Source organism: Lithobates pipiens, unplaced genomic scaffold, assembly GCF_037356315.1.
Source record: "Lithobates pipiens isolate NorthernLeopardFrog02 unplaced genomic scaffold, aLitPip1_a1.2 Scaffold_23, whole genome shotgun sequence".
Taxonomy (NCBI): Eukaryota; Metazoa; Chordata; class Amphibia; order Anura; family Ranidae; genus Lithobates; species Lithobates pipiens.
Genome location: NW_027507785.1, coordinates 47,654,123 through 47,681,296, shown reverse-complemented (window position 1 = coordinate 47,681,296; position 27,174 = coordinate 47,654,123). Strand labels below are relative to the sequence as shown.

The window sequence follows — 27,174 nt, the reverse complement described above, 5'->3', positions numbered from 1 at the left end:
TCATTCTGGTGTGGAGGAGGGGATGAGGATGACAGTACAGGGGTCACTCTGCTGTGGGGGAGGGGATGAGGATGACGGTACAGGGGTCATTCTGGTGTGGAGGAGTGGATGAGGATGACAGTACAGGGGTCACTCTGCTGTGGGGGAGGGGATGAGGATGACGGTACAGGGGTCATTCTGGTGTGGAGGAGAGGATAAGGATGACAGTACAGGGGTCACTCTGCTGTGGGGGAAAGGATGAAGATGACAGTACAGGGGTCACTCTGCTGTGGGGGAAAGGATGAAGATGACAGTACAGGGGTCATTCTGGTGTGGAGGAGGGGATGAGGATGACAATACAGGGGCGCTCTGGTGTGGAGGAGGGGATGAGGATGAGAGTACAGGGGCGCTCTGGTGTGGAGGAGGGGATGAGGATGAGAGTACAGGGGTCACTCTGCTGTGGGGGAGGGGATGAGGATGACAGTACAGGGGCCACTCTGGTGTGGGGGAGGGGATGAGGATGACGGTACAGGGGGTCACTCTGGTGTGGGGGAGGGGATGACAGTACAGGGGTTTCTCTGGTGTGGGGGAGCGGAGGATGATGACAGTACAGGGGTCTCTCTGGTGTGGAGGAGGGGATGAGGATGATAGTACAGGGGTCGCTCTGGTGTGGAGGAGTGGATGAGGATGACGGTACAGGGGTCGCTCTGGTGTGGAGGGGATGAGGATGACGGTACAGGGGTCACTCTGGTGTGGAGGAGAGGATGAGGATGACAGTACAGGGGTCACTCTGCTGTGGGGGAGGGGATGAGGATGACAGTACAGGGGTCACTCTGGTGTGGGGATGAGGATGACAATACAGGGGCCTCTCTGGTGTGGGGGAGGGGATGAGGGTGACGGTACAGGGGTCACTCTGGTGTGGGGGAGGGGATGAGGATGACAGTACAGGGGTCGCTCTGGTGTGGGGGAGGGGATGAGGATGACAGTACAGGGGTCACTCTGGTGTGGGGGAGGGGATGAGGATGAGAGTACAGGGGTCACTCTGGTGTGGAGGAGGGGATGAGGATGACAGTACAGGGGTCACTCTGGTGTGGAGGAGGGGATGAGGATGACAGTACAGGGGTCACGCTGGTGTAGAGGAGGGGATGATGATGACAGTACAGGGGTCGCTCTGGTGTGGGGGAGGGGATGACAGTACAGGGGTCTCTCTGGTGTGGGGGAGGGGATGAGGATGACAGTACAGGGGTCACTCTGGTGTGGAGGGGATGATGATGACAGTACAGGGCTCACTCTGGTGTGGGGGAGGGGATAGGGATGACAGTACAGGGGTCACTCTGGTGTGAAGGAGGGGATGAGGATGACAGTACAGGGGTCTCTCTGGTGTGGAGGAGGGGATGAGGATGACTCCAGTGTTAATGTAAACACAGAACGATGCTATTTGGATCTTTATTGCTCATTCCATAACGTTGGTAAACAACATCGAGGGGGGAAGGGATGTGCGCAGCGCTTCTCGCACTACATCTCCCGGCATCCTTCGCGCCAAGCCCCCGCTCTCCTATAGGCCGCCTTGAGAGAGGCGCGGCTGGCACATGCGCAGAGCGGTGTTTTTGGCTCCAGTGCGGCACGCGGTGGTGTGTGGGAAAGCGAAGTGCGGACTTGCGCCAAGGGGAGGGGCTTGCCGCAGATTCCTGCAGCACTACATCTCCCGGCATCCTCCACGCCGAGCATTTCTCTCCTATTGGCTGTCGGCTGTGTGGCGGGCTCGGCACATGCGCAGAGCGGTGTGGAACGTTCCAGGGCGGCCCGCGGTGTATTGTGGGAAGGAGAAGGGCGGACCGACGGCCATTTCGTGTAAGACCATTGACGAGAGAAGAGCGGCGCCGCCTCGGCGACCACACGGTGAGTGTCCGACCGGGAGATCGATCCGTCCGGCGTACAACGACACAGGCCCGAGGCCCTGAACTACTACGGAGCTATAATGGGTGAGCTCCGCTACAACCTCTGTGTGCGATATAATCTCCAATCCTCCATAGGGCTGTATTATAGAGGAGCAGAACACCCCCCCTCCCCCCACACGGGGGACCCCAATACTCACATTCCATTATAGGGGTCACACTGCCCCCCACACTACAGGGGACCCCAATCCTCACTTTCCATTATAGGGGTCACAGCACCCCCCCTCACACTACAGGGGACCCCAATCCTCCATACATCCCATTATAGGGGTCACACCGCCCCCCACACTACAGGGCACCCCAATCCTCCATACATCCCATTATAGGGGTCACACCGCCCCCCCCCACACTACAGGGGACCCCAATCCTCCATACATTCCATTATAGGAGTCACAGCACCCATCCCCACACTGCAGGGGACCCCAATCCCTCATACACCCCACTATAGGGGTCACAGCACCCCTCCCCCACACTACAGGTGATGCCAATCCTCCATACATCCCTTTATAGGGGGTCACATCACCCCTCCCCCACACTACAGGGGACCCCAATCCTCCATACATCCCATTATAGGAGTCAGCACCCCCCCCCCACACTACAGGAGATCCCAATCCTCCATACACCCAATTATAGGGGTCACAGTACCCCTCCCCCCATAACAGGGGACCCCAATCCTCCATACACCCAATTATAGGGGTCACAGTACCCCCCCACAACAGGGGACCCCAATCCTCCATACATCCCATTATAGGGGTCAAATCACCCCTCCCCCACACTACAGGGGACCCCAATCCTGCATACACCCTTTTATAAGGGTCACAAAACCCTTCCCCCCACAACAGGGGACCCCAATCCTTCATACACCCCATTATAGGGGCCACACTACCCATCCCCCCCATACACAGGGGCTCCCAACCCTCCATACATCCCATTATAGGGGTCACAGCACCCCTCCCCCATACACAGGGGCTCCCAATCCTCCATACATCCCATTATAGGGGTCACAGCACCCCTCCCCCACACTACAGGGGGCCCCAATCCTCCATACACCCCATTATAGGGGTCACGGCACCCCTCCCCCACACTACAGGGGGCCCCAATCCTCCAGACACCCCATTATAGGAGTCACCACCTCTCCCCCACACTACAGGGACCCCAATCCTCCATACACCCCATTATAGGAGTCACCACCTCTCCCCCACACTACAGGGGACCCCAATCCTCCATGCACCCTATTATAGGGGTCACGGGACCCCAATCCTTCACCTCATAGGGGCCACAGTACCCATCCCTCCATACACTGGGGCTCCCAACCCTCCATACATCCCATTATAGGGGTCACAGCACCTCCCCCCACACAGGGAGACCCCAATCCTCCATACATCCCATTATAGGGGGTCACAGCACCCCTCTCCCACACTCCAGGGGACCCCAATCCTCCATGCATCCCATTATAGGGGGTCACAGCACCCCTCTCCCACACTGCAGGGGACCCCAATCCTCCATGCATCCCATTATAGGGGGTCATAGCACCCCTCTCCCACACTACAGGGGACCCCAATCCTCCATACACCCCATTATAGGGGTTACAACATCCCCCACAGGGGACCCCAATCCTTACATTCCATTATAGGGGGTCACAGCACCCCCTCCACAGGGGACCCCAATCCTCCATACTTCCCATTATAGGGGTCACAGCTCCCCTGCCCCACATAGGGGGACCCCAATCCTATATACACCCCATTATAGGGTTCACAGCCCTCTGTGCTCCGATATACAGCCCTGCAGAGAAGTACTCCTCCCCTCTGCATCCTTTTCTTGATGGGGGAGGGGGGACCCCAATTATCCATACATCTCGTAGGGGTCCCCCTGCCATACTGGTCTAATTGTTTTGCTTATAAACTGAGCAGTGGGGGTGTGGCCTATACTGTGTGATGGGGGCGTGGTCTATACTGTGCGCAGCTGTGCGGTGTGGGCATGGCTTATACTGTGCGCAGCTGTGTGGTGGGGGTGGCCTGTCTGGGGGTGTGGCCTATACTGTGCACAGCTGTGTGGTGGGGGCGTGGCCTATGCCGCGCACAGCTGTGTGGTGGGGGCGTGGCCTATGCCGCGCACAGCGCTGTGGTGGGGGGCGTGGCCCAAAGTTTCAACATTTGTGAGATGGGGGTTTAGCCTAAATTACGCAGAGCCGCGTAATAGGGCGTGGTCTAAATTGCCTGCAGAGGTTTGATGGGGGTGTGGTCTCCACTGCACAGCAGCGATGGGGGCGTGGCCTATATTGTACACAGCGGTGGAGTAGGGTGTGGCCTAAATGGCAGACATCAGTGTAGTGGTCTAACTTGTGCGCAACAGTAGTCTGCAATTTATATAGCCGTGTGGCCTAATGTACAGTGGGGGTGTGGCCTAAGTTGTACACCCAGCTGTTTAATAGGGGTGTGGTCATTGCTGGCCACGTTGAATTGTCTGAGCTGGAATGTGCGGTGACACGTCACGTGTCGCAGCTGCTGGGGGGCTCAGCCACATTCCGGAGTGCCGCCTGTCCCTGCCGGGCCCCCTCTGTGATGCACGCACATCCCTGGGGGCACTTCAGGTCATCGGATGTGATCTGTTCTCTTCTCCTCCGGAGGGGGAGACTCTACTCCATTCCTCCCCACAGCTCAGTCTCTGTATATATGAGGGAGAATAGAGCCGGAGGAAACCTCCCATCCCCCTGCTGGGATCAGTCAGTGTTGCTGATTCTCCATTGTGGAGATTCCCTCCGGTCCCAGGTGGGAGTGACAGGATGAGGTGTCACCGCAGAGCCTGAGAATAGATGAATCCCCTGTGGTGTCACCAAGGAGAGGACACAGAAGATCTGTGATAGGGAGTTCTGAGCAATCGTAGGGACTGTACAGGGAGCTACAGAGGCCTGTGTGCTACCATATGGACTGTACAGAGAGTCGTGTGATACAGTAATAGGGACCACTGTAAAAAGCCATGGGCTGTGATATAGGGAACTTTCATAGAGCTGTGTGATGGAGGAATTAGGGACTGTGTATGAAGTTGTGTGGGGTCCTGAATAGGGACCATATGGAATGCTGTATGATACAGGAAGAGGAACCATACAGAACCATATAGTGCACGATTAGGGACTGTATATAGAGCTGCTTAATGCAGGAATATTAACCACATCTAGAGCCATATGATACAGGAGTAGGGACTGTACAGGGGGCCCCATGTGATATGGGGACTGTACAGGGGGGCCCCATGGGATATGGGGACTGTACAGGGGGGCCCCATGGGATATGGGGACTGTACAGGGGGGCCCCATGGGATATGGGGACTGTACAGGGGGGCCCCATGGGATATGGGGACCGTACAGGGGGGCCCCATGGGATATGGGGACCGTACAGGGGGGCCCCATGGGATATGGGGACCGTACAGGGGGGCCCCATGGGATATGGGGACCGTACAGGGGGGCCCCATGGGATATGGGGACCGTACAGGGGGGCCCCATGGGATATGGGGACCGTACAGGGGGGCCCCATGGGATATGGGGACCGTACAGGGGGGCCCCATGGGATATGGGGACCGTACAGGGGGGCCCCATGGGATATGGGAATGGGGACTGTACAGGGAGCCTTGCAATACGGCAGTAGGGACCGTACAGGGAACCATGTGATACGGGACTAGGAAACGTCTATGAAGTTGTGTGGGGTCTTGAATAGGGACCATATGGAATGTTGTATGATACAGGAATAGGAACCACACAGAGCCATATGGTGCACGATTGGTGACTGTATATCGAGCTGTTTGAAATGGGGACCACATGTAGAGCCATGCGATCCGGGACTGGGGGACCGTACGGGGAGCCATGCGATCCGGGACTGGGGGACCGTACGGGGAGCCATGCGATCCGGGACTGGGGTCTTGAATAGGGACTAGAGCTGCACGATTCTGGCCAAAATGAGAATCACAATTTTTTTTTTTTTCTTTTTTTTTTGCTAAGAAGGGATCTTGACATTGTGTGGGGCCTTCAATAGGGACCATATGGAATGTTGTATGGTACAGGAACCCTACACAGCCATATGGTGCACGATTATGGACTGTATATAGAGCTGTTTGATACAGAAATGCGGTCCACATGTAAAGCCATGCAATCCGGGCCTGGGGGATCGTACGGGGAGCCCCATGCAATCCGGGACTGGGGACCGTGTATGAATTTGTGTGGGGTGTTGAATAGGGATTAGAGCTGCACGGTTCTGGCCAAAATGAGAATCACATTTTTTTTTTTTTTTTTTTTTTTTTCTTGGATCACGATTCTCTCTCCATTCTTGTGGCATTTATTGTTTTCGTTTTTTTTTTTTTTTTTTATTGAAGTGTAATTTTTCCCAAAAATTAGTGTTTGAAAGACCGCTGGGCCAATAGTATGACATAAAATATTGCAGCAATTGCTGTTTTATTCCCTAGGGAGTCTGCTAAAATGTGTTTGGGGGTTCCAAGTAATTTTCTAGCAAAAAATCTTTTTTTTTAAATTTTTTTTTACTTAAAGCGGGAGTCCGCCGGGAGTTCCGGCTTTTTTTTTTTTTTTTAAAGCCAGCAGCTACAAATACTGCAGCTGCTGACTTTTAAAATAATGACACTTACCCGCCCAACGCGCCCGCGATGTCGGCACCCGAAGCCGATCTCTCGATCGTCTCTCGGGTGCTGCTTCCGCCGCCATCTTGGGTATGGGAATCAGGAAGTGGAGCCTTTCGGCTTCATTTCCTGGTTCCCTACTGCGCATGCGCAAGTCGCGCTGCGCAATAAGGATGGACCCGCTGCCTCTGGGACCCGTGTGTTTCCCAGCAGGCAGCGGGGGACTTTCGGAAAGGGGCGTAGATCTACGCCCTTTTCCGCAGATAGCTATGCCGGAAGTGAGTGCAGATACCTGTACTGTACAGGTACCTGCACCCCCCTCCCCCCTGAAAGGTGCCAATTGTGGCGCCGGGGGGGGGGGGAGGGTTCCAATGAGCGGAAGCTCCACTTTAGGGTGGACCTCCGCTTTAAGTGTCAGAAAAAGATTTAGACTTTTAGGCCCCTTTCACACGGGCAGACTGTCCGTTTTTTCATCTATCCGTTTTCGCACGAAAAACTGACCTGTATCCCTATGGGATAGCGGATGTCGGCGGATGAACATCTAATGACATCACTCTGCTGTGATCCGGAACTGATGACGGAGGAAAAACTCTATTTTCCCATCCGTCATCGGATGAAAACAGACGGACGGTCCCCCCATAGAGAAAAACTGAGATCTGACCGGTCCTTCTCTGCAGTGTGCCGAGACGGACTAGTCATCTGCCGGCATCAACGGGGCGATCCCCGCTGAGCAATCGGGTGGCTAGATACGGACCCTCCCGGCATCCGCACGTGTGAAAGGGGCCTAAGTGGTTAAAATTCCTGCATTTACAAGTTGAAAACTTGGCAGACTGCCTGGATTTTTTTTCTTTTTTTTCTTTAACCACTTCCCGACCAGCGCACGACGATGTACGTCGACAGCATGGCACGGGCAGGCATATTGGCGTACATGTACGTCCAATATTCGTTGCCGCCGTGCCATCGGGAGCGCGCCGGCGGCGGCGCGCTCCCGCGCTGGTCGGGACCCCCGTGAGTCCGGTTGCGGGACCCGCGGACTCGATCGCCGCGGGCATCCCCGCGATCGTCTCACGGAGCGGCGGAATGGAGGAAATGCTGTATAAACAACATTTTCTCATTCTGCCTAGCAACTAGTGACGCTGATCTCTGCTCCATGTGATTGGAGCAGAGATCAGTGTACACTAAATGAAAGCCCAACCCCCCCACAGTTAGTAACACACCCCTAGGAACACTTAACCCCTACACTGCCACCCACTGGTTAACCCTTTCACTGCCAGTGTCATTTACACAGGAATCACTGCATTTATATAGCACTGATTACTGTATAAATGACAATGGTCCCAAAAATGTGTCAAAAATGTCCGATAGGTCCCCGACAATGTCGCAGTCACAATAAAAATCGCAGATCGCCGCCATTACTAGTAAAAAAAAAAAAAATAATAAAAAATTATTAATAAAAATGCTATAAAACTATCCCTATTTTGTAAACGCTATAACTTTTGGGCAAACCAATCAATAATCGCTTATTGCGATTTTTTTTTTTTTTTACCAAAAATATGTAGAAGAATACGTATCGGCCTAAATTGAGGGAAAAAAATGTTTTTTTATATATTTTTGGGGGATATTTATTATAACAAAAAGTAAAAAATAATGCGTTTTTTTCAAAATTGTCGCTCTATTTTTGTTTATAGCGCAAAAAATAAAAACCGCAGGGGTGATCAAATACCACCAAAAGAAAGCTCTATTTGTGGGGAAAAAAGGACGTCAATTTTGTTTGGGAGCCACGTCGCACGACCGCGCAATTGTCAGTTAAAGCGACGCAGTGCCGAATCGCAAAAAGTGGTCTGGTCTTTGACCAGCAAATTGGTCCGGTCTGAAAGTGGTTAAACAGAGGTTTTTCCCTTTTGATCTAAAGCAGCTGTCAGTTTTGCCGGTGGACCTCCATGCTGGTCTATGGAGCGACGGATGTCAGTGGTGACATCCGGTCCGGATCCGCCAAAATCGGACAGATGGCCCTACGTCCCGATCCGTCACTATCGGATTGGGTGAAAACGGACAGCATGTCCATCTTCATCAGATCTCACCCAATCTCTTCATAGAAACTAGCGGCACTCGACAAGCCCCTCGGTGAGCAGAGAGGGACCTGTCATTCTGCGGTTCAGAGGAGATCAATGGAGAGATCTCCCGCTGAGCTGGCGGACGGAGTCTGACTCCGAGGCAGGGGATCCGCCTTGTGGGAATGAAGCCTAAGAAGGAAGTTGGTTACAATGTTTCAAATTAAAAACTTGGCAGACTTCCTGGATGTTTTTTTTTTGACAGCTGAATGAAAGAATCCGCAACTCTGCAATAGAGATCATCAGAGGGGTTGGATTTAGATCACCATTTTTTTTTTTAAACGATTAATTGTGTAGCTCTAATAGGGTCCATATGGAATGTTGTATGATACGGGAATAGGGACCATACACAGCCATATAATACGGGAATAGGGACCATACACAGAGCCATATGATACGGGAATAGGGACCATACACAGCCATATGATACAGGAATAGGGACCATTCAGCCATAAGATACTGCAATAGGGACTATACACAGAGCCATATGATACGGGAACAGGGACCATACACAGAGCCATATGATACGGGAACAGGGACCATACACAGAGCCATATGATACGGGAACAGGGACCATACACAGAGCCGTATGATACGGGAACAGGGACCATACACAGAGCCGTATGATACGGGAACAGGGACCATACACAGAGCCATATGATACGGGAACAGGGACCATACACAGAGCCGTATGATACGGGAACAGGGACCATACACAGAGCCGTATGATACGGGAACAGGGACCATACACAGAGCCGTATGATACGGGAACAGGGACCATACACAGAGCCGTATGATACGGGAACAGGGACCATACACAGAGCCGTATGATACGGGAACAGGGACCATACACAGAGCCGTATGATACGGGAACAGGGACCATACACAGAGCCGTATGATACGGGAACAGGGACCATACACAGAGCCATATGATACGGGAACAGGGACCATACACAGAGCCGTATGATACGGGAACAGGGACCATACACAGAGCCGTATGATACGGGAGCAGGGACCATACACAGAGCCGTATGATACGGGAACAGGGACCATACACAGAGCCGTATGATACAGGAACAGGGACCATACACAGAGCCGTATGATGCGGGAATAGGGACCATACACAGAGCCGTATGATGCGGCAATAGGGACCATACACAGAGCCGTATGATGCGGCAATAGGGACCATACACAGAGCCGTATGATACGGGAATAGGGACCATACACAGAGCCGTATGATGCGGGAATAGGGCCCATAGCGAGAGCCGTATGATGCGGGAATAGGGACCATAGCGAGAGCCGTATGATACGGGAATAAGGACCATAGCGAGAGCCGTATGATGCGGCAATAGGGACCATAGCGAGAGCCGTATGATGCGGCAATAGGGACCATAGCGAGAGCCGTATGATGCGGCAATAGGGACCATAGCGAGAGCCGTATGATGCGGGAACAGGGACCATAGCGAGAGCTGTATGATGCGGGAATAGGGACCGTACACAGAGCCGTGCAATGTGGGTATAGGGAGTGCTGCTTGTTTAGTATCATGGACCCTCAGAAATCAGGGTGCTATGTGAATAGGGATCATTCTTTTAAAATACTGATGACTCCCATGAATGTTTTTGTTCTGTGCAGAAGCTTCCACCATACCGGCCACACGGGGACCCCGACCTTGGAGGAGAAGCATGGGCTCGGATAAGCGGTACGTCTGCTCATTGCTTTTGTCTGGTGGATTTGCTGCTAGAACAGTTTTCTGATTTCATTTCGTAATCCTCTTCAATGTAATCATGTTACATATAATGTACAGAATTTGTATCCTTAGGATTGTGAGTGCAGAATGTTCACCTTTACCGCCTCATGACCACAGGATGGGTTTTATTTCCTCTCCTGGACGCATTTGCCCCGGGGGAGGAATAATCCATGTAAAAAAAAAAAAAAAAACACACACACAGAGCTGCATTTTGGCGCGTTGTGCATTTGGGCATTCATTCCATTGGCTGGAATATTCATTTATTCTGGCCATTGGAATGAAGGAACACTAAAGTTGCTAACTAGTATTTCTCTGCCAAATTGCTCCTTTCCTGTAAGCGCAAGCAATGTTTTGGGGAGTTTTTTTGCCTCCTAAACGCCTATGGGTGCAAGGACAAATAGAAGGGTGTTTGGAGGCAAAAAAAAAAATCAAAACTCCAGCAAACAAACATCCTCAGCAAGCCATGGCATAAAAAGACAAAAAACGAGTAATAGTGCTCACTGTATATATTATTCATTCAAAGGGAAAACAAGAAAGCGCTCACATAAAATGGTAGAAACCAGCATTACACATGTAAACAGTCCGCTTGCCGCCCTCCTTTGAATTTGCAACGTGATGACATCGACAGGGACCACTCCTGTACGCGTTACGCCGCAAATTAAGCTTCGTCAGTGGGTGGCAAACCGCCTGGTATTGGGTTTTATATAGGAAATTAAATTTAAAAATTACACCGCAAACACCTCTAACAGGCACACTTCTAAAGCTCTGTGTGCATGAGGCCTTAGAGGGAAAATGTTTTATTTTATTTTGCAGAATAAGTCGCAGCGAGCGCAGCGGGAGATACGGTTCGGCCTTTGATAGAGACGACCGTGACGAGCGAGTGTCCAGAAACAGGCGTAGAGAATCTATTGAATATAAACGATACAGAGATGATCGGGATGATCGATACGATGATTACAGAGATTACGACAGCCCTGAAGTAAGTAACCACACCTGAGGGACAGGGGGGGGGACGGGGGGAGCGCGCACCAGCATAATACCCACCCTGTACTGTGTAATGTAACGGGGTCCCCCAATGTATATTATCCATCTAGTACTGATAGGGGCTCCCAAATGTATGTCTAGTAGTGTGTGTGACGGGGGAGTCCCCCAATGTATAGTGTCCATCCTGTACTGTGTATGTGACAGAGGGGTCCCCCAATGTGTAATGTCCATCCTTGTTCTAGCACTGTTATAACTGTGGGGCCCCCTACAGGGATAAGCAACATTTCAGAGATTGAGATCTACTTGGATGACGTGGAGGGGCTCAAGCTTCCAGTGAAAAGACTGCATGAATAACATAGTGTATCCTCTGCCCCCCAACCTCACCCCCACAGTATTGTCTTCTGCCCCTGTTCACCCCCCCCACCACCAGAGGTGTCCTATACGTCCCCAAAACAGCGTCTTTTTGCCCCCCTTCATCACCCATCTCCCCTCTGTAGTCTCCCTATTCCCACAAAGTGTCACTCCCCAACTGTTTTGTCCCCCCTCCCCTTGAGAAGCGTCCTCCGTCCCTTTCATATTATCACCCCCCCAGGTAGATTGCAATCAATGGCTTGCTGACCCCCCGCCCTACTTTATAAGGTCCTCCTCATTCCAGCACTATTGTATCGGGGAGGTTCCGTACTGTACAACGTCTATCCTAGTCTGGTGAGGTGTTACAGCATGAGCCGCCTTCTCCTTCACGCTTGGGTCTATTGTTCTTTGGTCCATTCCCCCCCCCCCCCCCCCTCAGAACAGTACTGAATGGTCTGTATTCTCTCCCAGCGAGACAGAGAACGCGACCGTGAGAGGAGAAACAGTGACCGCTCTGAAGACGGCTACCATTCAGATGGCGAATACATTGACCATGACTATCGCAATGATTATTACATGGATGAAAAGGAGAGCAAGACCATCATGCTGAGAGGCCTTCCCATTAACATCACTGAGAATGACGTGAGTAGGACGGAAGTGTCCCCGGCCTGGAGACATGTATAGGGAGACGTTCTCCACACGGAAGAGGAATTGGTTCTCCCTCCGTAGTCTTTTACACTCTTGTCATCAGGTGGTTCTCTGCTTATGTTTTTACAGATCCGAGAGGTGGTGGAGACCTTCGAGGGCCCGCAGCCCGCCGACGTGAGGCTGATGAAGCGTAAGACAGGTGAGGTTCTTTCCGCCGTGATGTGGTGCCCTCCCACTCGCTCCGAAAAATTCTCCCTCTGAGGTTATAGCCCCCCTCTCCATCCCCATACACCATCAAGGTTATTCATGGTTTTGCCATGGTTAAGGAGCCTCTTAGTTTTAAGCTGCTCATTGTCAGTATTAGTAGGATTTTGTAGAGATGAGATGTTACCTTTTTCTTATACCATTGCAGCCTCCTGTGAGTGTACAGCATGTGGGCTCCTGCAGGGCCCTAGACTCAGGCTAGTTAGAGGGGGGGAAATCATTGTACGAGGTTCCTTTTCATGGCAACCCACATTAAGACAGGCCAGAAGAGTGCAGCCATGGAAGTCATGCCATAAACCAGTGCTAGATCCATGGGCTTTGTCAGATGGAGAGATGGAGCTGTGTTTTCTTTAAAAAAAAAAAAAAAGGAACTGACTAACACTAGTATCCCGTCTATATCTGAATGCTGTCTCTAGGTTTAAGCCGTGGTTTCGCCTTCGTGGAGTTTTATCACTTGCAAGATGCTACCAGCTGGATGGAAGCCAATCAGGTTGCTTCACTCGCCAAGCCTAGAATACTGCTGAGAAATGGCACATGACATATGTCTGTAACCGAGATCGCAAAAGCAGGACGAGGACGGGGGGGAGGGGGTGAAGGGAGAGGCTCACAGGTTCCATGGGATCTTGTCGAAAAAAAGGGGGGTCACACTCTGTGTACATTACAGGTATCTGCTCCCCCCCCCCCCCCCTACAGTGGCCCTATCCATCTCTGTGACTTCTGTAGTGGGAGGTTCATGTGTTTAATAAATTGCCCTTCCACTTGTAGACACAAGAGCCTCACTTCTCAAAGTGTCTGAAGAGCCAGCCAATCAGATTTTGTATTAAATTGCTGTTGGGGAGGGGGGGGGGGGAGTATTGATTGGGCCCATGAACCAAATTTACTTTCTCAGACACTTTGATAAATGTGGTTCCGTCACCCCGGTGTCTGGAGCCTACACTAATAATCTTCAGCACGATATGTATAATCATGAGAGAGTTTGTGAACTCCTAAGAAGTTTCTGCATTTCTACATGAACATCTTCTATAATGCGGCCCAACTAATGCTGTAAGACAGGGGTCTCCAAACAACGGCCCTCCAGCTGTTGCGGAGCTACACATCCCATGAGGCATTGTAGACCTCTGTCATTCACAGACATGACTAGGCATGATGGGAATTGTACTTCCTGAACAACTGGAGGGCCGTAGTTTGAGGACCCCCGCTGTAAGAAAAAGCGATGCACCGATGTCCCTTTTTTATTTATTTTTTGCAACGAGTACTGAGATTTTATTTTATTTTTTTAAGTACAATGCCAATTATTTATACCTATTGCCTAGGAAGAGTAGGTAGAGGGGTGGTTTGCAGGGTTGTTGGGTGACTGCAGGGTTGGGATGGGGGTAGTAGAGGGGTAAGTGAGGGTGGGGTGGAATAGGGATTGTAGGGTGGGAAAGTCTGGATTGAAAAAGCTGTGGTGGGGGGGGGGGGGGGTTGGGACGGTCATTGAAAGACATGGGAGGAGGAGGCTGGGGTGGCACCCGCCAGAGATGACAGCCGGCTGGAGGGGGAGGAAGCGGTGGAAATGGCACCCACTAGAGATGACAGCTGGTTGGAGGGGAAGGCAGAGACGGTGTTCTGCCTAATAGAGTCCGCCTATCAAATGCTGTCCGCTTCGGACGAAGCTTCGGAAAAACTCCGAAGCTGAACGGCGCCTGCGCCGTGAGTGGAGGAGGTAGCCCCACTATCCAAGCGGACATAGGGTTAAGAATTTTAGGGGGCCCCTCGCGGGCGAGCTTCGCTCGCCACGCTTCGGGCTCGGCCTCGCTCCGCTCGGCTCTTTTTTATTCTAACTCTATGTCCACTTGGATAGTGGGGATAGAACCTTGACTCACGGCGCAGGCGCTGTTCATCCTCGGCAATTTTCGGAATCTGTGTTCCTGTGTACTGCGCATGCGCAGTACGCAGGGGACACCATCTGATGGAGGACACTATTTTACAAGACAACGGCACCAGCCAGAGGGGAGGAGGTGGTAGGAATGGCACCTGCCAGAGAATATGGTTGGAAGAGAGGCAACATCACTTCCGATAAAGGTTTTGGATATTGGAGCCTTTTTATATAGTAGCAATTCATATTACCAATTTTTCTGTAGTTGCTGATTGGCCCTCTGTGGTAGTTGGGAGGTATATCGTCCAAACCCATTCATGCATTGCCTTTCCTGAATTGCATTCATACCTTGTCACAGCATTTCAGAGGGATTGAGGTCAGGACTTGAGTTTTTTTTTTTTTTTTTTATGTTCCTCCCAGTAAATCGGGAAGGTGCCCCAAAATTCTGATGATGCCGTTCCAGAGCAACGCCACATATTTAGGTTTCTTTAGTCCCTTTTCCCACGGACTGATTTGGGTCCACCCAGTTTTTCAGGCTGACCAGATCAGACCCTCCATTGCTCTCTATGAAGTGGCAATCGCTGACACCCTTAAGATTTGCTTATAGCAAAGTTACAAGAAAAAGGACACAAGGCACTGAGATCAGTGCAATGTCCGCAAAAGTATATTGTAAATACTGATATAGAAGACATAACAAAAGAAACACATGGACACTCCATGGGGTAAATAACGATCAAGCCCAACTAGCCCATTGGGTCTATATTAGAAACTTCATATATCCAGGTTATGATGTGCAGTAAACAATATATAAGCATCATTGGCATTAAGGCTGCAGGGGGTTGGGGCTGCCTCTTTTTTTTTTTTTTTTTTTTTTTTTTTTATATTATTCATATAACACTAATATGGCTATTGCCAAATAGAACTCCTAGAAGGAGTCAAGGTCAAGAAAAATGGACAGCCCCCACATTTTAGATTCCCTCCAACATTCTTCAAAGTTGGAGATGGTGTAGTGCTGTACTTGTAGGACTAAGAGATCTGCAGTATGTAATGCAGTGGTTTCTGTTGTAGTTGCTTCCCCTAAATACCACTGCTGAGGAATTTTATGGTGGGTTAAACCCCTTTTTGTAACACATTTAAGTCCTATGAGGTTTTTCAACCTTGGGCCACCTTGCATCACATTGGCAATCTGCTGCTACACCAATTTTTGTTGGGGGTATTGCATCAATGTTTACCATCCAGAGCAGACAAATTATGATTTACACAACACACAAATGGTCAGAGGCGGAGCTGCTTTGAAGTGGGTGGAGCTTGGTTAAATTTGAGCGCCCCTTAGTGGGCAAGGAATACTGCTTACTGAAGATCCCGGGTCACAACTCTTCACTGCTCTCCTTCCTGAGGTTAGTTGCAGATTTTGTTTATACTGGGAGGTCAAACCAGAGCACCCCTGAACTGTCGAGGAGAAGCGTTTATTATTATACACGATTTATATAGCGCCAACCGTTTACGCATCGCTTTACAATGTATGGGGGGGGGGGGGGGGCGTACAACACAATTATAGTACAGTTCAATACAAAAGGTACAGGAGGGCCCGGCTCGTAGAGCTTGCATTCTAAAGGGAGGGGTTGGTGGTACAAAAGGTAATAGCTGCAGAGAATGATTTGATGGAGGTTTATAATGAACTCTTTATGGCCCATTAAAGGGCCCATGCACACAGAATGATCTTAAAAACGCTGGCGCTGCTGTCAGGAAAAAAGTATTACAGAAAGCGTTTTTAACCACGTTTTTGAGGGTAACGCTCCCTAAAAAAATAAAAAACCGCCTTTGCGTCCAGAAGCTCTTTGACTGTAAAAATGCCAAAAGCAGCTAAAATCTTGTTACAGCGATAAGCTGCATTTTTACAGCCTCTGCTCCCTTTGCTGCACCTAAACATTTATGCCTTAAGTCCTCTGAAAGTTTGTGTGCTTGGACAAATGGGCTAACATGGAGGAGAGATCAGAGGCAGTAAAAAAAAAAAAAGAAACTGGCAGACGCCCCTAACAACGGCTGAAAAAAGTCCTGTGTGCACGAGTCCTTGGGATGTTTTTTCCATCAATATTCCCCAATTGTAGGAAAAAAAAAATGTAATCTGTTCGAAATAAGACTCATTCTGATTGGTTGAAACGTTGTAGTAGCTGTTCATGGTGAAATCTCAGGGAAAGTCACAAGCTCTTCTCACATGTATAGCGTGTTGGCTGTGTCCCATCCCCCCCTCTTCCCCATTTCTCTAATGTACACAGAGGCCTGGCATATGCAGGCCCCCTCCCTCTCCTGGGCTTACTGCTGAGAATCTCCACAGACACATGTTCTCTGCAACTCCACATGGGTAGCACAGCCTGTATATTCAGGAGGAGGGGTACCAGTGTATAGATGGGGGCGGTGGGGGGGTGTAAACGTTAAATAACTCAAGACACTCAGTTGTGTGGGGTTTTTTTTTTTTTTTTTGTTTTTTTTTTTTCAACATTGATATGGCCCAGTCCTTCTTTCATCCCAGGTCAGGGCATCTGAGGCTCCTGTCTAGCTCTGAAGGCTGCTGTGCCAAGCCGCAACTCATCGGGGCGGAGCACACCTCATGTGCAGGGACTTGTTTGTCCAGAAGCTTGCACTCTCTGCAGGGTTCTGTGCTGGATGGAAGCCTCAGCAATAGTCACAAAGATGGATTCCTGTAAAACTTCTAATTTGTAGATTGGCGGAGTCTGTAGTTCTAAAATATATCCCGTTGTGTGGCCTATCTGCACATTCCAGACTCCGGGTTTCTGATACTCCTTACCCCAGTGATGGCGAACCTTGGCACTCCAGATGTTTTGGAACTACGTTTCTAATGATAAACTACACTGCAGTGTGCATGAGCATCATGGGAAATGTAGTTCCAAAACATCTGGGGTGCCAAGGTTCGCCATCACTGCCTTACCCAGAACCTGTGATATAACACCCCCCCACCCACCCCCTCGTGTGAGGGAAGACTTAAGCACATTCTGGATTTCAGTGGCCATTGGGATTATTATACAATTTTTAAAGCCCATGTTCTTAGTTTCGACCATCTAGAGGTGGGTGGGTGAATTGCGATCTGGCTGTGTGAAGTTATTAGACTTTTTTTATGGGGGGGGTGGGTGGGAACTTATTTCTGATTACTCGATTTCCAGTATGTTTACAGAGACTTTGTTACATTGAAGCTACACTGACTGGAAAATAAACTGCTACAATGTTAACTCTCATCTCTCTGGAGCCCCCCCATTGCTCTTGTCTATACCACCTCCCCACTTCTTTTGTGTCTTCGGTCGGTGGCCTTGACCCCCTTCGGGCTGGCCGGGCAATGCATGTAGCTGGCAGTGGGCGGTCCTTCCCCACATTGCTGTCCACATTAATGTCGGGGAGCTGACTCCCCTCCGCCAGGGTGTAAACGTCCGCCTGCCGGGATTCCGGGAATAACTTTCCCCTTGTTTATGTTCTTGCAGAAAAAGTTGGTGATCCAAGGCAAGACCATCGCCATGCATTACAGTAACCCCCGCCCCAAGTTTGAGGACTGGCTGTGCTACAAGGTGAGTGGTATTTGTGGGTTTAAGGGGTGATGTATGGGGGTGGGGGGATACTAGGATGCTGCAGAATGGTCCATATTAAGTGTAAAGCTCTCTGGTTTTGTAGTGTGGCCTGTACAACTTCCGCCGAAGACTAAAATGCTTCCGCTGTGGGGCAGCCAAGACCGGTGAGTGTTCAGAGACTGCCGGGTTCCGTGTTCAGGGGGTCTGTGAAGGTAACAGTACTTGGTTCATTGTAGCCTCTTTTATGGAACAGGATTGGCCCTTGAATTTTTTTCTATATATCATGTGTCCTGTCTTGTGTCACGTATACTTCATACACTAAACGAAGAACTGCAAAAAAAAAAAATCCCAGGCTTGTCTTTGGATGTGATTTTTAGGGCTCATGCTTTATTCTCTGCCCCTTCAGAATCCGATGTGGAGGCCCCAGCTGGTGCTTCTGATGCTCCGCCATCAGCAGATTACTACAGCGACAGTAAGTGTTTCTAAAGCTTCGTTCCTCTGTGTTGGACTGTCAAAGGCTCAAGTTTACAAGGGCAGGGGTGTCAAATTCAACTTTATCACGGGCTGCATCAGCAGTATGGTTACCCTCAAAGAGCCAGTTGCATCTGGGGTGCACTGCATGCAGAATTCAGGAGTGCATAATGTACACAGTGCAGGGTTCAGGAGCGCATTTCGTGCAGGGTTTAAGGTTGTGCTATGCACAGTGCAACTGCAGATCTGGGGTGCACTACATGCAGACTTCAGGAGTGCATAATGTACAGAATGCAGGGTTTAGGGGTGCGCTTTGTGCAGGGTTCAGGAGTGCATTGCATTCAGGAGGTGTGCTGGGTACATGGTGCAGGGGTGTGCAGCCGCTTTCTCGCATCTCTATCCTACCTGGCTGGGGTCTAGTACCTGCCTGTGTAGGGGAGTCTGTCAGATTCTGGAGACCTGCCCCCGCCATGAGTGCATGCAGGGCTCTGTTAATTCCTGGAGACGCTGAGAGCAAAACTGGCCCTTGTAACACAGCTTCTGTATGTACATGTGACAGCGGGGAGTGCGAGAGCCCACATGACAAATTCCCTGGGCCTTGTGTTGGCAGGCATGTGTGTTCTGGTGTTTGGATTCGGGGAGTGATTGTAGCAGACTCGCTTTGCTGCATTTGATGCTCCGTTCACATCTGGCGTCTTGACAATAGTAAAAGGCCTACTTTGGGTGCCATTTCTTTTTCAGTGGCACCTAAAATGGTTTTGCTGTGCATAAATTGTGGCAGGCTGCAAAACGTGCAACTTGTCGCCTCAAAAGAAGCTTCTGCTCCTTTTTGGGACGACAAGCTTCGCATGTTGCGGTTTTTCAATGCGGTGAAACGGCACCCACGTTTTAGGTGCTGTTGAAAATAAATGGCACCCAATACAAGTTTAACATGCCATTTCTATACTGTTGGCTGTTTTTTACATGCTTGGTAGCCACGTTCCAGCTGTCTTGACATCAATTTCAAAAAGTTCTCGTTCTTCCATGTTTTGTACCTTCAATGGATTTTTATTGGGGGGAAAAAAATAAATTTAACGTGGAAATGCACACGTTTTGCAACCGCAGTACACATTGAAATCGCAGGCAGAATCGCAGCCTGCCAGAACACTGGGAGTGTTTTTTCCCCCACATGCTCATCCAACAGAAGCCGGCGGATTTCGGCTGGCATTGGGCCCGTGTGTGCAGGGCTTAAAACGCCAAATATGAACGGAGCATGAAGCGTTCTAAATGCGTGTAGTGAGTTGAGTAAAGCTGACTATACATTGTACAATTTTCTTGTACGATATTTTCCTTTTTTAGATTTACCAAAAACATAAAGGGTCAAACCCAAACACTTTCAGTTTTGTATGCAATCAAGGCAGGCTCTTGCACTACATAGCTGAAGGTATATCTAAAGGAAATTGTATAATGTATGGCCAGCTTTAGAGCTTGTGGGCCATTTGGCATGAGTGGGGGGTGTTTGGGTCATTGTGATCTAACTGTGTGATGTTCTTAGGGGGGGCGGGGGTGCTGGTGGTGGATCTTTTATCTGTGGAGGAGACTCCTTTATAGACAGCTGGGTGTAACCTTATTAGGTGGCTATGTATCCTCAGCCATAATCCTCCGAAACATTGGGCCACACACCGCTATGGAGTCCATTCTGGCTGCGCTGGCTCCTTACGTATCTCTGGCAGTAAGCAACATAAGGCTGATCAAAGATAAGCAAACCCAACAGAACCGAGGATTTGCCTTCGTGCAGCTGCCGTCCGCATTGGTAAGCGATAGCTCCTCGTGTTATAAAAGTACAGGAATGTTTTCTCCTCCTGCACGTTTCTCACCTGCCCCTCCCCTCTGCCTTCCGTCCCCATAGGAAGCCTCGCAGCTGCTGCAGATTCTCCAGACTCTTCAGCCACCTCTCAAAATCGATGGGAAGACAATCGGTGTGGATTTTGCTAAAAGTGCCAGAAAGTAAGTGCTCTAACCGATCCAATATTGCTTAAAGTGGTAGTAAATGCATTTTGTTTTACCTACAGGTAAGTCTATAGTAAAACTTATCTTTATGTACTGTAAATATCTCCTAAACGTGCTCCACTTAGGAAATCTTTACTTGTGAAGCCGCTGATGACATCACCGAAAAACAATGCGCTCTGAAGGAACGGCATACTAGTGCCATTACTTTAAAGCCCTGTGCCCCCATGCATGGGAGTGACGTCATTGCGGCTCAGCCATTCAAAGGACCACAAACCCGGAAGGACGCCGGGGCGATGCATACTAGCACATTATAACATTGCCTTGCTCCCCCAGGTTTACTACCGCTTTAAGTCAGTCATGTTTGGTTGTGATTTCTAAGTAGTTTTGGTGCTGATTCTTAAATCACAAATTAGGTTACTCATTGTCAACTTCTTTTTTTAATTACAGGGATCTTGTTCTACCAGATGGTAACCGGGTCAGCGCGTTCTCTGTAGCGAGCACAGCCATTGCCGCCGCTCAGTGGTCATCCACTCAGGTGAGGTTCTGTGTACTGAATAAAAGGAACAAGGATTATGTGATGGGACATCAAATCTATTAAAAGTGAAATGTGGGAATCAAACGAGCGATTAAAGACCCCCCTGATCGCTCAGTTCTCATATCCGCTCAGAGGTGGCTGTCAGTCACCTGCTCTCTGCCCTGCCCCTCCAGCACTCACTGGAGCACTGGGCTGTGGAGGGGAAGTGGTGCTCTGAAAGACTGAGCCAGCTGCTGGTCAGGCATCTGGGCTTATCCTGACATTGTCAGAGCCTTGACCAGTTCTGTGATGTCAGATGACTGCAGATTATAGGCCGCAGTAGGCAGGTCAGAGGAGTGCTGAACTAAAGTGCATTTAGTGTACTTAAAATAGGAAGTAAACCCTAATGGGTTTTATTTCCCTGCAAAGGTAAAGCATAATGGGCTACTATGCAGCCCATTATGTGTGACTTAACCTGACCATAAAGCTTGCGATGTCACTGCTGTCCCCGCTGGCTGCATCCATCTTCACCCCTCTTCCTTCCAGGGCTGCGGACTCTGGCTCTGTGATTGGCTGAAGTCACGCGTGGGAGCTGACGTCAATCGTGCCCTTTCTAAAGTGCGCATGTGCCGATGACGGCGTATATTGTAAATGCCTCCTAAATCGCGCAGGTTTAAGAGATCTTTCCAGCACCTACAGCTAAGCCTTAATATAGGCTTGCCTGTAGGTAAGTGGTTGTATAGATTTACAATCACTTTAACACTGATGCTGCACTGATACTCCATTAGTTATTTTATTTTTTTTATTTTTTTCACTGGTATTTTAGGGGTTTCTGCACACGGAGTACGAAGTCTACCAGATGTTTTTAGATTTTGTTTTCCCTCTGAATCATATGAAATGTTTTCTTGTTTCAGCCTCAGCAAAGTGGGGAAGGGGGGGAGCCTGGCTATGGACAAGAAGGCTACTCTCAGTATGGACAAGTGAGTGGTAATCTTATTGTTTTTTTTGTTCCATGCCTTCTCTTCCAGTGATAAAATATGTAAATGTCTCTTTATTAGGATTATCAACAATATTACCAGTCTCAGGCCGGAGGAGCAGAACAAGGTGCAGCAACCACAGGTGAGCAGGAAGTACTTCTCGCTGGGTCATCGTGTACAAGAGATCCGTCCATTTAGTTGAGTTCTTTCCTTAAGCACTTCAGCCCCGGAAAGGTTTTCCACAATAAGCGTATATTGATTGGTTTGCGCAAAAAATATAACGTCTACAAACTAAGGGATCTTTTTATGGAAAATTTTAAATATATTTATAAATTTTATACTAGTAATGGCAGCGACCAGCAGCTTATAGTGGGACTGCAATGGACAAATTATATATAATCTGCAAGCAGTTAGGCTAAGTTTGGGAACATGTCAAATTTTCCACCTGATTTCTTTCCCAGTGTTGCATCCGCCAGATCTCATAGATTCAACCTGATCTAATCCCCTTTTCATAATATGCCGTTTTTTTTTTTTTTTTTTTTCCCCAGAGGGTGCCCCCACAACCACTACCACCAGTGCAGCTGTCGTATGTCAGAGCCCCCAACTCTACCAGCACCCGAGATCTCCGGTGAGTAATTGGGATCACTCTTGGTGTGAAAATCAGGCTTAACATGTTGGGTCATTATTGGAAGCACACAGAGGTCTACGGATTTATCACCCCGTTAATATAGGCAGCACACCAAGAACTGTGTGGATTCCTCACAGCACACTAATTGTATGGGACTCGTCACCCCATTATTGTAGGGAGCAAACTGAGAACTGTATAGGACTCCTTACCCTATTATAAGGAGCACACTGAGATGTGTATAGGACTCCTCATCCATTATAGGGAGCCCACTGAGATGTGTATAGGACTCATAACCCCATTATTGGATTGTAGGCTGCTGCAACTGAGGTATGTAAAGGTGATTTGTTCAGGCCGTTGCAGGCTCTGCATCCTCTAGTATATTCTTTGTCTATCTTAGTTATTGGGGATTTACATAAAGACAAAAATTTATAAGGTAGAAGAGGCGGCACGCACGCACTATTGCTGTCTTACACCTTGTTCTTTCCCCCAGACACAAGCTAGCACCAGTGCAACAATCAGTGCCGCACCCAGTGCCAACACACCAGACGGTGGTATTCCTAATCCCATCATTCCAGGCGTCAAATATGGTAAGTGTTACTTGGTGGGTTCATCTTGCTATATGAACAGATTTTATTGCTGTGATTTGTCCATATGGCCTCAGTGAAAACATAAGTCTGGTTGTAAGGCAATGCGGACTGTCTTTCCAAATTAGTCACTCAGTCAGTTTCATAAATATGTTATTCACAGCTGTTCCTGACACCTCCACTTACCAGTACGACGAATCATCCGGCTACTACTACGACCCTCAGACTAGTCTCTACTATGACCCCAATTCTCAGGTAAGCCGGGTGGTTGTGGGTATGTTGGCTGAGCTGTGTATTAATGGTGGATGCATGGAGGGTACTTCATTCTTCTGTCTGCCTGCAGTATTACTACAATTCCGTGACGCAGCAATTCCTGTACTGGGACGGGGAGAAGCAAACTTATCTGCCAGCCGCAGACTCCGCCGCCGGTGGAGCCGGGCCCAACGGCGCTTCCACATCCGGCACCAAAGAGGGCAAAGAGAAGAAGGAGAAACCAAAGAGCAAGACAGCCCAGCAGGTACAGAGAGGCGATGTAAACTAGGGATGCACCAATATATTGGCCACTGAAAATAGTTATCAGGTTTTTGCCGATTTAAATAAAAAAATTGCTAAATTGCATCCCTTTGACCTTGGTGTACAATGGCGCCCCTTGGGGGGGGGGCCTCCGTGCAGAAACGCGTCCCTGTCAGTTTTGATTTTTGGCCAAGTGCATCCAGATTTTTTGGTGTTTAGTCATGGGAATTTACATTTTGGCGCACTGCTAATGCCGACCTACATGCTACGGAAACATGATCTCTTGGCACGGTGATCTATCAATTATTTATTTATTTATTTTTTTTACACCACCTCAGATCGCTAAAGACATGGAGCGATGGGCTAAGAGCTTGAACAAACAAAAGGAGAACTTTAAGAACAGCTTCCAGCCTCTGAACTCCCGAGACGAGGACCGCAAAGAGTCTGCAGCCGCTGACGCCGGGTTCGCTTTGTTTGAGAAGAAGGTACGACTGCGGCAATATTTGCCACTTTAAGGTTTTTGCTGTTCATACATGGAAACTAATTTCTCCTCCCCTTTTTTATTTTTTATCTACAGCAAGGAGCCTTACTGGAGAGGCAGTTCCTTCCAGAAATAATGATGATGGTTGTCGCGGAGGAAGAGAAGCCACCTAAGGTGAGACCGCAGCAATGCTAGTCTTCTATATCTGTTCTCTGGCCCTGGATGGTCTTAACCAAAACTTCTCCTCCTGTGTGCAGAGGGCCCTGGTTGCAGCTTACAGCGGTGACAGCGACAATGAAGAGGAGTATGAGCGGCCTCTGGCACTAATCGATGAGGATAAATTAACAGATTGGAAAAAATTGGCCTGTTTACTGTGCCGGCGGCAATTCCCTAATAAAGATGCTCTTACCAGGCACCAGCAGCTGTCGGACCTACACAAGGTGAGAAACTGCCTCCCTTGGGCAGAATTCAGGGGATATGGACTCAGATAGTTTCTGTTCCGGGGGGGGGGGGGGTGTGGGCTGACCCCGATTGTTCCCATTCCACGTGTGGGCAGACCCGGATTGTTCCCACTCCGGGAGGGGGGTGTTGTGTGGGCCGACCCAGATCGTTCCCATTCCAGGGGGCGTGGGCTGACAGAACTTATTCCAGGTGCTTTAATAAATGATGTGCCTGCTTTGTGTGTTACAGCAAAACCTGGATGTCCACCGGAGAGCCAGACTTTCAGAACAGGATTTGGATGCACTGGAGCAACGGGAAAGAGAGGTAACAGTCTCATCTTGCCTTTCCTGTTCTGTAAATACAATGACGGGTTCTGCCTGCTGGTGCTCCATTGTTTTCTGTGGATCAAATTTTAACGTGGAACTTCACTCTCTCAATCAACATTGACTATTTTTCATCTGTTACTTCCTGGTTTCTGGCCTAGGCAAATGTCATACATCCCAGGAATCTTGAAGAGGGTTTTTTCTCAGCTAAGCACACCCTCCTGCCAGCATACTTGAGCTAAGGGGATGTTTTTCAGGACGTAAATGTTACATTAATCTGCCCCCTACTCAAGATGGCCGTGATCAGAAATTCTATGTGGGGGAGAGTCGGATTGATTTCTCAGTAAAGAATGGATGGATTGGGGAGTTTCCTTTTTAAATATTAGTAGTAGTATTTGGTGCTCGGATTTAGCGTAGTGCCACTTTAACTTTTGATTTCATAAAGCCTCATTGGATATACATTTTCCCCTGTACCAGAAGACCAGTTGTAGGAACCTTGCCATGATTGCAATTTTCTTTCTGTGCAGGCAAAATACAGAGACCGGGCGGCAGAGCGGCGGGAAAAGTACGGCATTCCCGAACCCCCGGAGCCTAAACGCAGGAAGATGTATGATAACGCAGCTGTGTAAGTATCCATGCCGTGATAGGTTTGTGTGCGGTTATTGTATGTAGCATTGTGCGCAGATCTAAATGGTTTTTCCCCCATACCGCAGGAACTACGAGCAGCCAACCAAGGATGGCATTGACCACAGTAACATTGGAAACAAAATGCTCCAAGCCATGGGCTGGAAGGAGGGCTCAGGCCTGGGCCGGAAGAGTCAGGGAATTACCGCCCCCATTCAGGTGAGAGACCGCCATGTTTAACAAAGAGAACCCTTGTCTTTTTCATGCAGGAAAGTAAATAACTGGTTCCCTTAAAGTGGGAGTCCCGCAAAAAATTTTTTTTTTTTTAAGTCAGCAGCTACAAGGGTGAATTTCCAAACTTTTCCTTTGCCCCCCCCCCCCCCCCCCCCCTCTCTGCTTTGTTCTGTTCTGCCATGAGTGAAGATCAAGCTGGCTCCTTAGAGCTCCCCTTTACACCGGTGTGATTTGACAGTTCAAAATTGCATGACAAGTCGCACCTCACTGCTGGCAATTGAACTGTTCAAATAGCTGCGATTCAGAAAAGGCTTCCTACAGTACTTTTACTGCAACGTGCATTGACTTCTATTAAATGAAGTCGCAAGCCACAGTGAAATCGGCAGTGCAAATCGCACTGATACCAGTGTGAACGGGGGTCTACTCATAACTCCTCCCCATTACATGCCAGCAAACAAAATGTACCTGAGCAGCTCATCCCAGAGCACCCATCACTCTCCAATGGGAAGTAACCGGATCCATTTCTTAGTTCTTTATAGCAGAACACAGAAGTTGGAAGGTAAGCACAGGTACATGTGAATATCTTGTTTTCTGGCGCTAACCATGCCATTTTTTTCCTTGCAGGCTCAGGTGCGGGCGAAGGGTGCCGGTCTCGGTGCAAAAGGAAGTGCCTATGGATCCAACGCGGCATCGGATTCTTACAAGGATGCCGTCAGGAAAGCCATGTTTGCACGGTTTACAGAGATGGACTGAGCCATTGGTGCAGTGTATGAGTTTACCCCCTGGGGGGCAGTAGTCAATGTTCTTCCTCATTCATTGTAAAGGTTGCTGGGCTCTGCCTGGCAGGAAGAGGAGCGATCCGTGTAAATATGTAAACTAAAATTGTACAGTGTAAATATATTTTTGTGTTTAAGTTTCTATGTTGTGCAGGAAATGTGTGAAGGGATGTGAGATGTTATTTACCCCTCCATAGCAGAGGGATTGTCAGTCCTTTCTAGCTCATAAACTTTGTACATTATTTTTTTTTCCAATAAAATAAATTTACAAGCAAAATAAGCGTGTGCTGAGTTTCTTCTGATGTCCAAGACGCACATAACTGATCTGCACCCCAAAGACAAAGTGTGGCCCAGGCAACCGCTACATTTACATCTCCAAAATTCATAGTATCAAAGTTCATTTTTTGTAATTCAATTCAAGAAATTAAACTCCTAATGTGTTATAGATTTTACACACAGTGATATATTTCAAGCATTTCTTTTAATTTTGGTGAAAACCCCAGATTGAATTATGGCTTTAACAGCCAGT

At 49.1% G+C, this 27,174-nt stretch overlaps 2 protein-coding genes across 7 annotated transcripts in view; both read left to right on the top strand.

The window, feature by feature from the left end:
- The window catches only part of RNF123 (ring finger protein 123), a gene marked incomplete at its 5' end in the record, with an annotated part of 258,140 nt that overhangs the window by 155,509 nt on the left and 75,457 nt on the right, over positions 1-27,174 (top strand).
- Positions 1,749-26,925, top strand: LOC143927463 (RNA-binding protein 5-like). Of its 6 annotated transcripts, none has more exons than XM_077451548.1 (25): positions 1,749-1,878; positions 10,296-10,362; positions 11,224-11,389; positions 12,217-12,387; positions 12,523-12,592; positions 13,074-13,147; positions 18,007-18,090; positions 18,194-18,302; positions 18,497-18,562; positions 20,193-20,353; positions 20,450-20,547; positions 20,998-21,085; positions 21,979-22,044; positions 22,123-22,183; positions 22,590-22,669; positions 23,160-23,256; positions 23,417-23,508; positions 23,597-23,770; positions 24,105-24,251; positions 24,344-24,421; positions 24,505-24,687; positions 24,938-25,012; positions 25,539-25,636; positions 25,725-25,854; positions 26,494-26,925. In XM_077451548.1, the coding sequence occupies exons 1-25, from the start codon at positions 1,749-1,751 to the stop codon at positions 26,620-26,622; spliced, it is 2,694 nt and encodes an 897-aa protein (XP_077307674.1). In that variant the 3' UTR covers positions 26,623-26,925. The 6 variants fall into 6 exon arrangements, with proteins under 6 accessions (XP_077307674.1, XP_077307673.1, XP_077307676.1 ...); XM_077451547.1 differs by having other exon boundaries at positions 20,175-20,353; XM_077451550.1 differs by having other exon boundaries at positions 1,750-1,878; positions 18,194-18,254.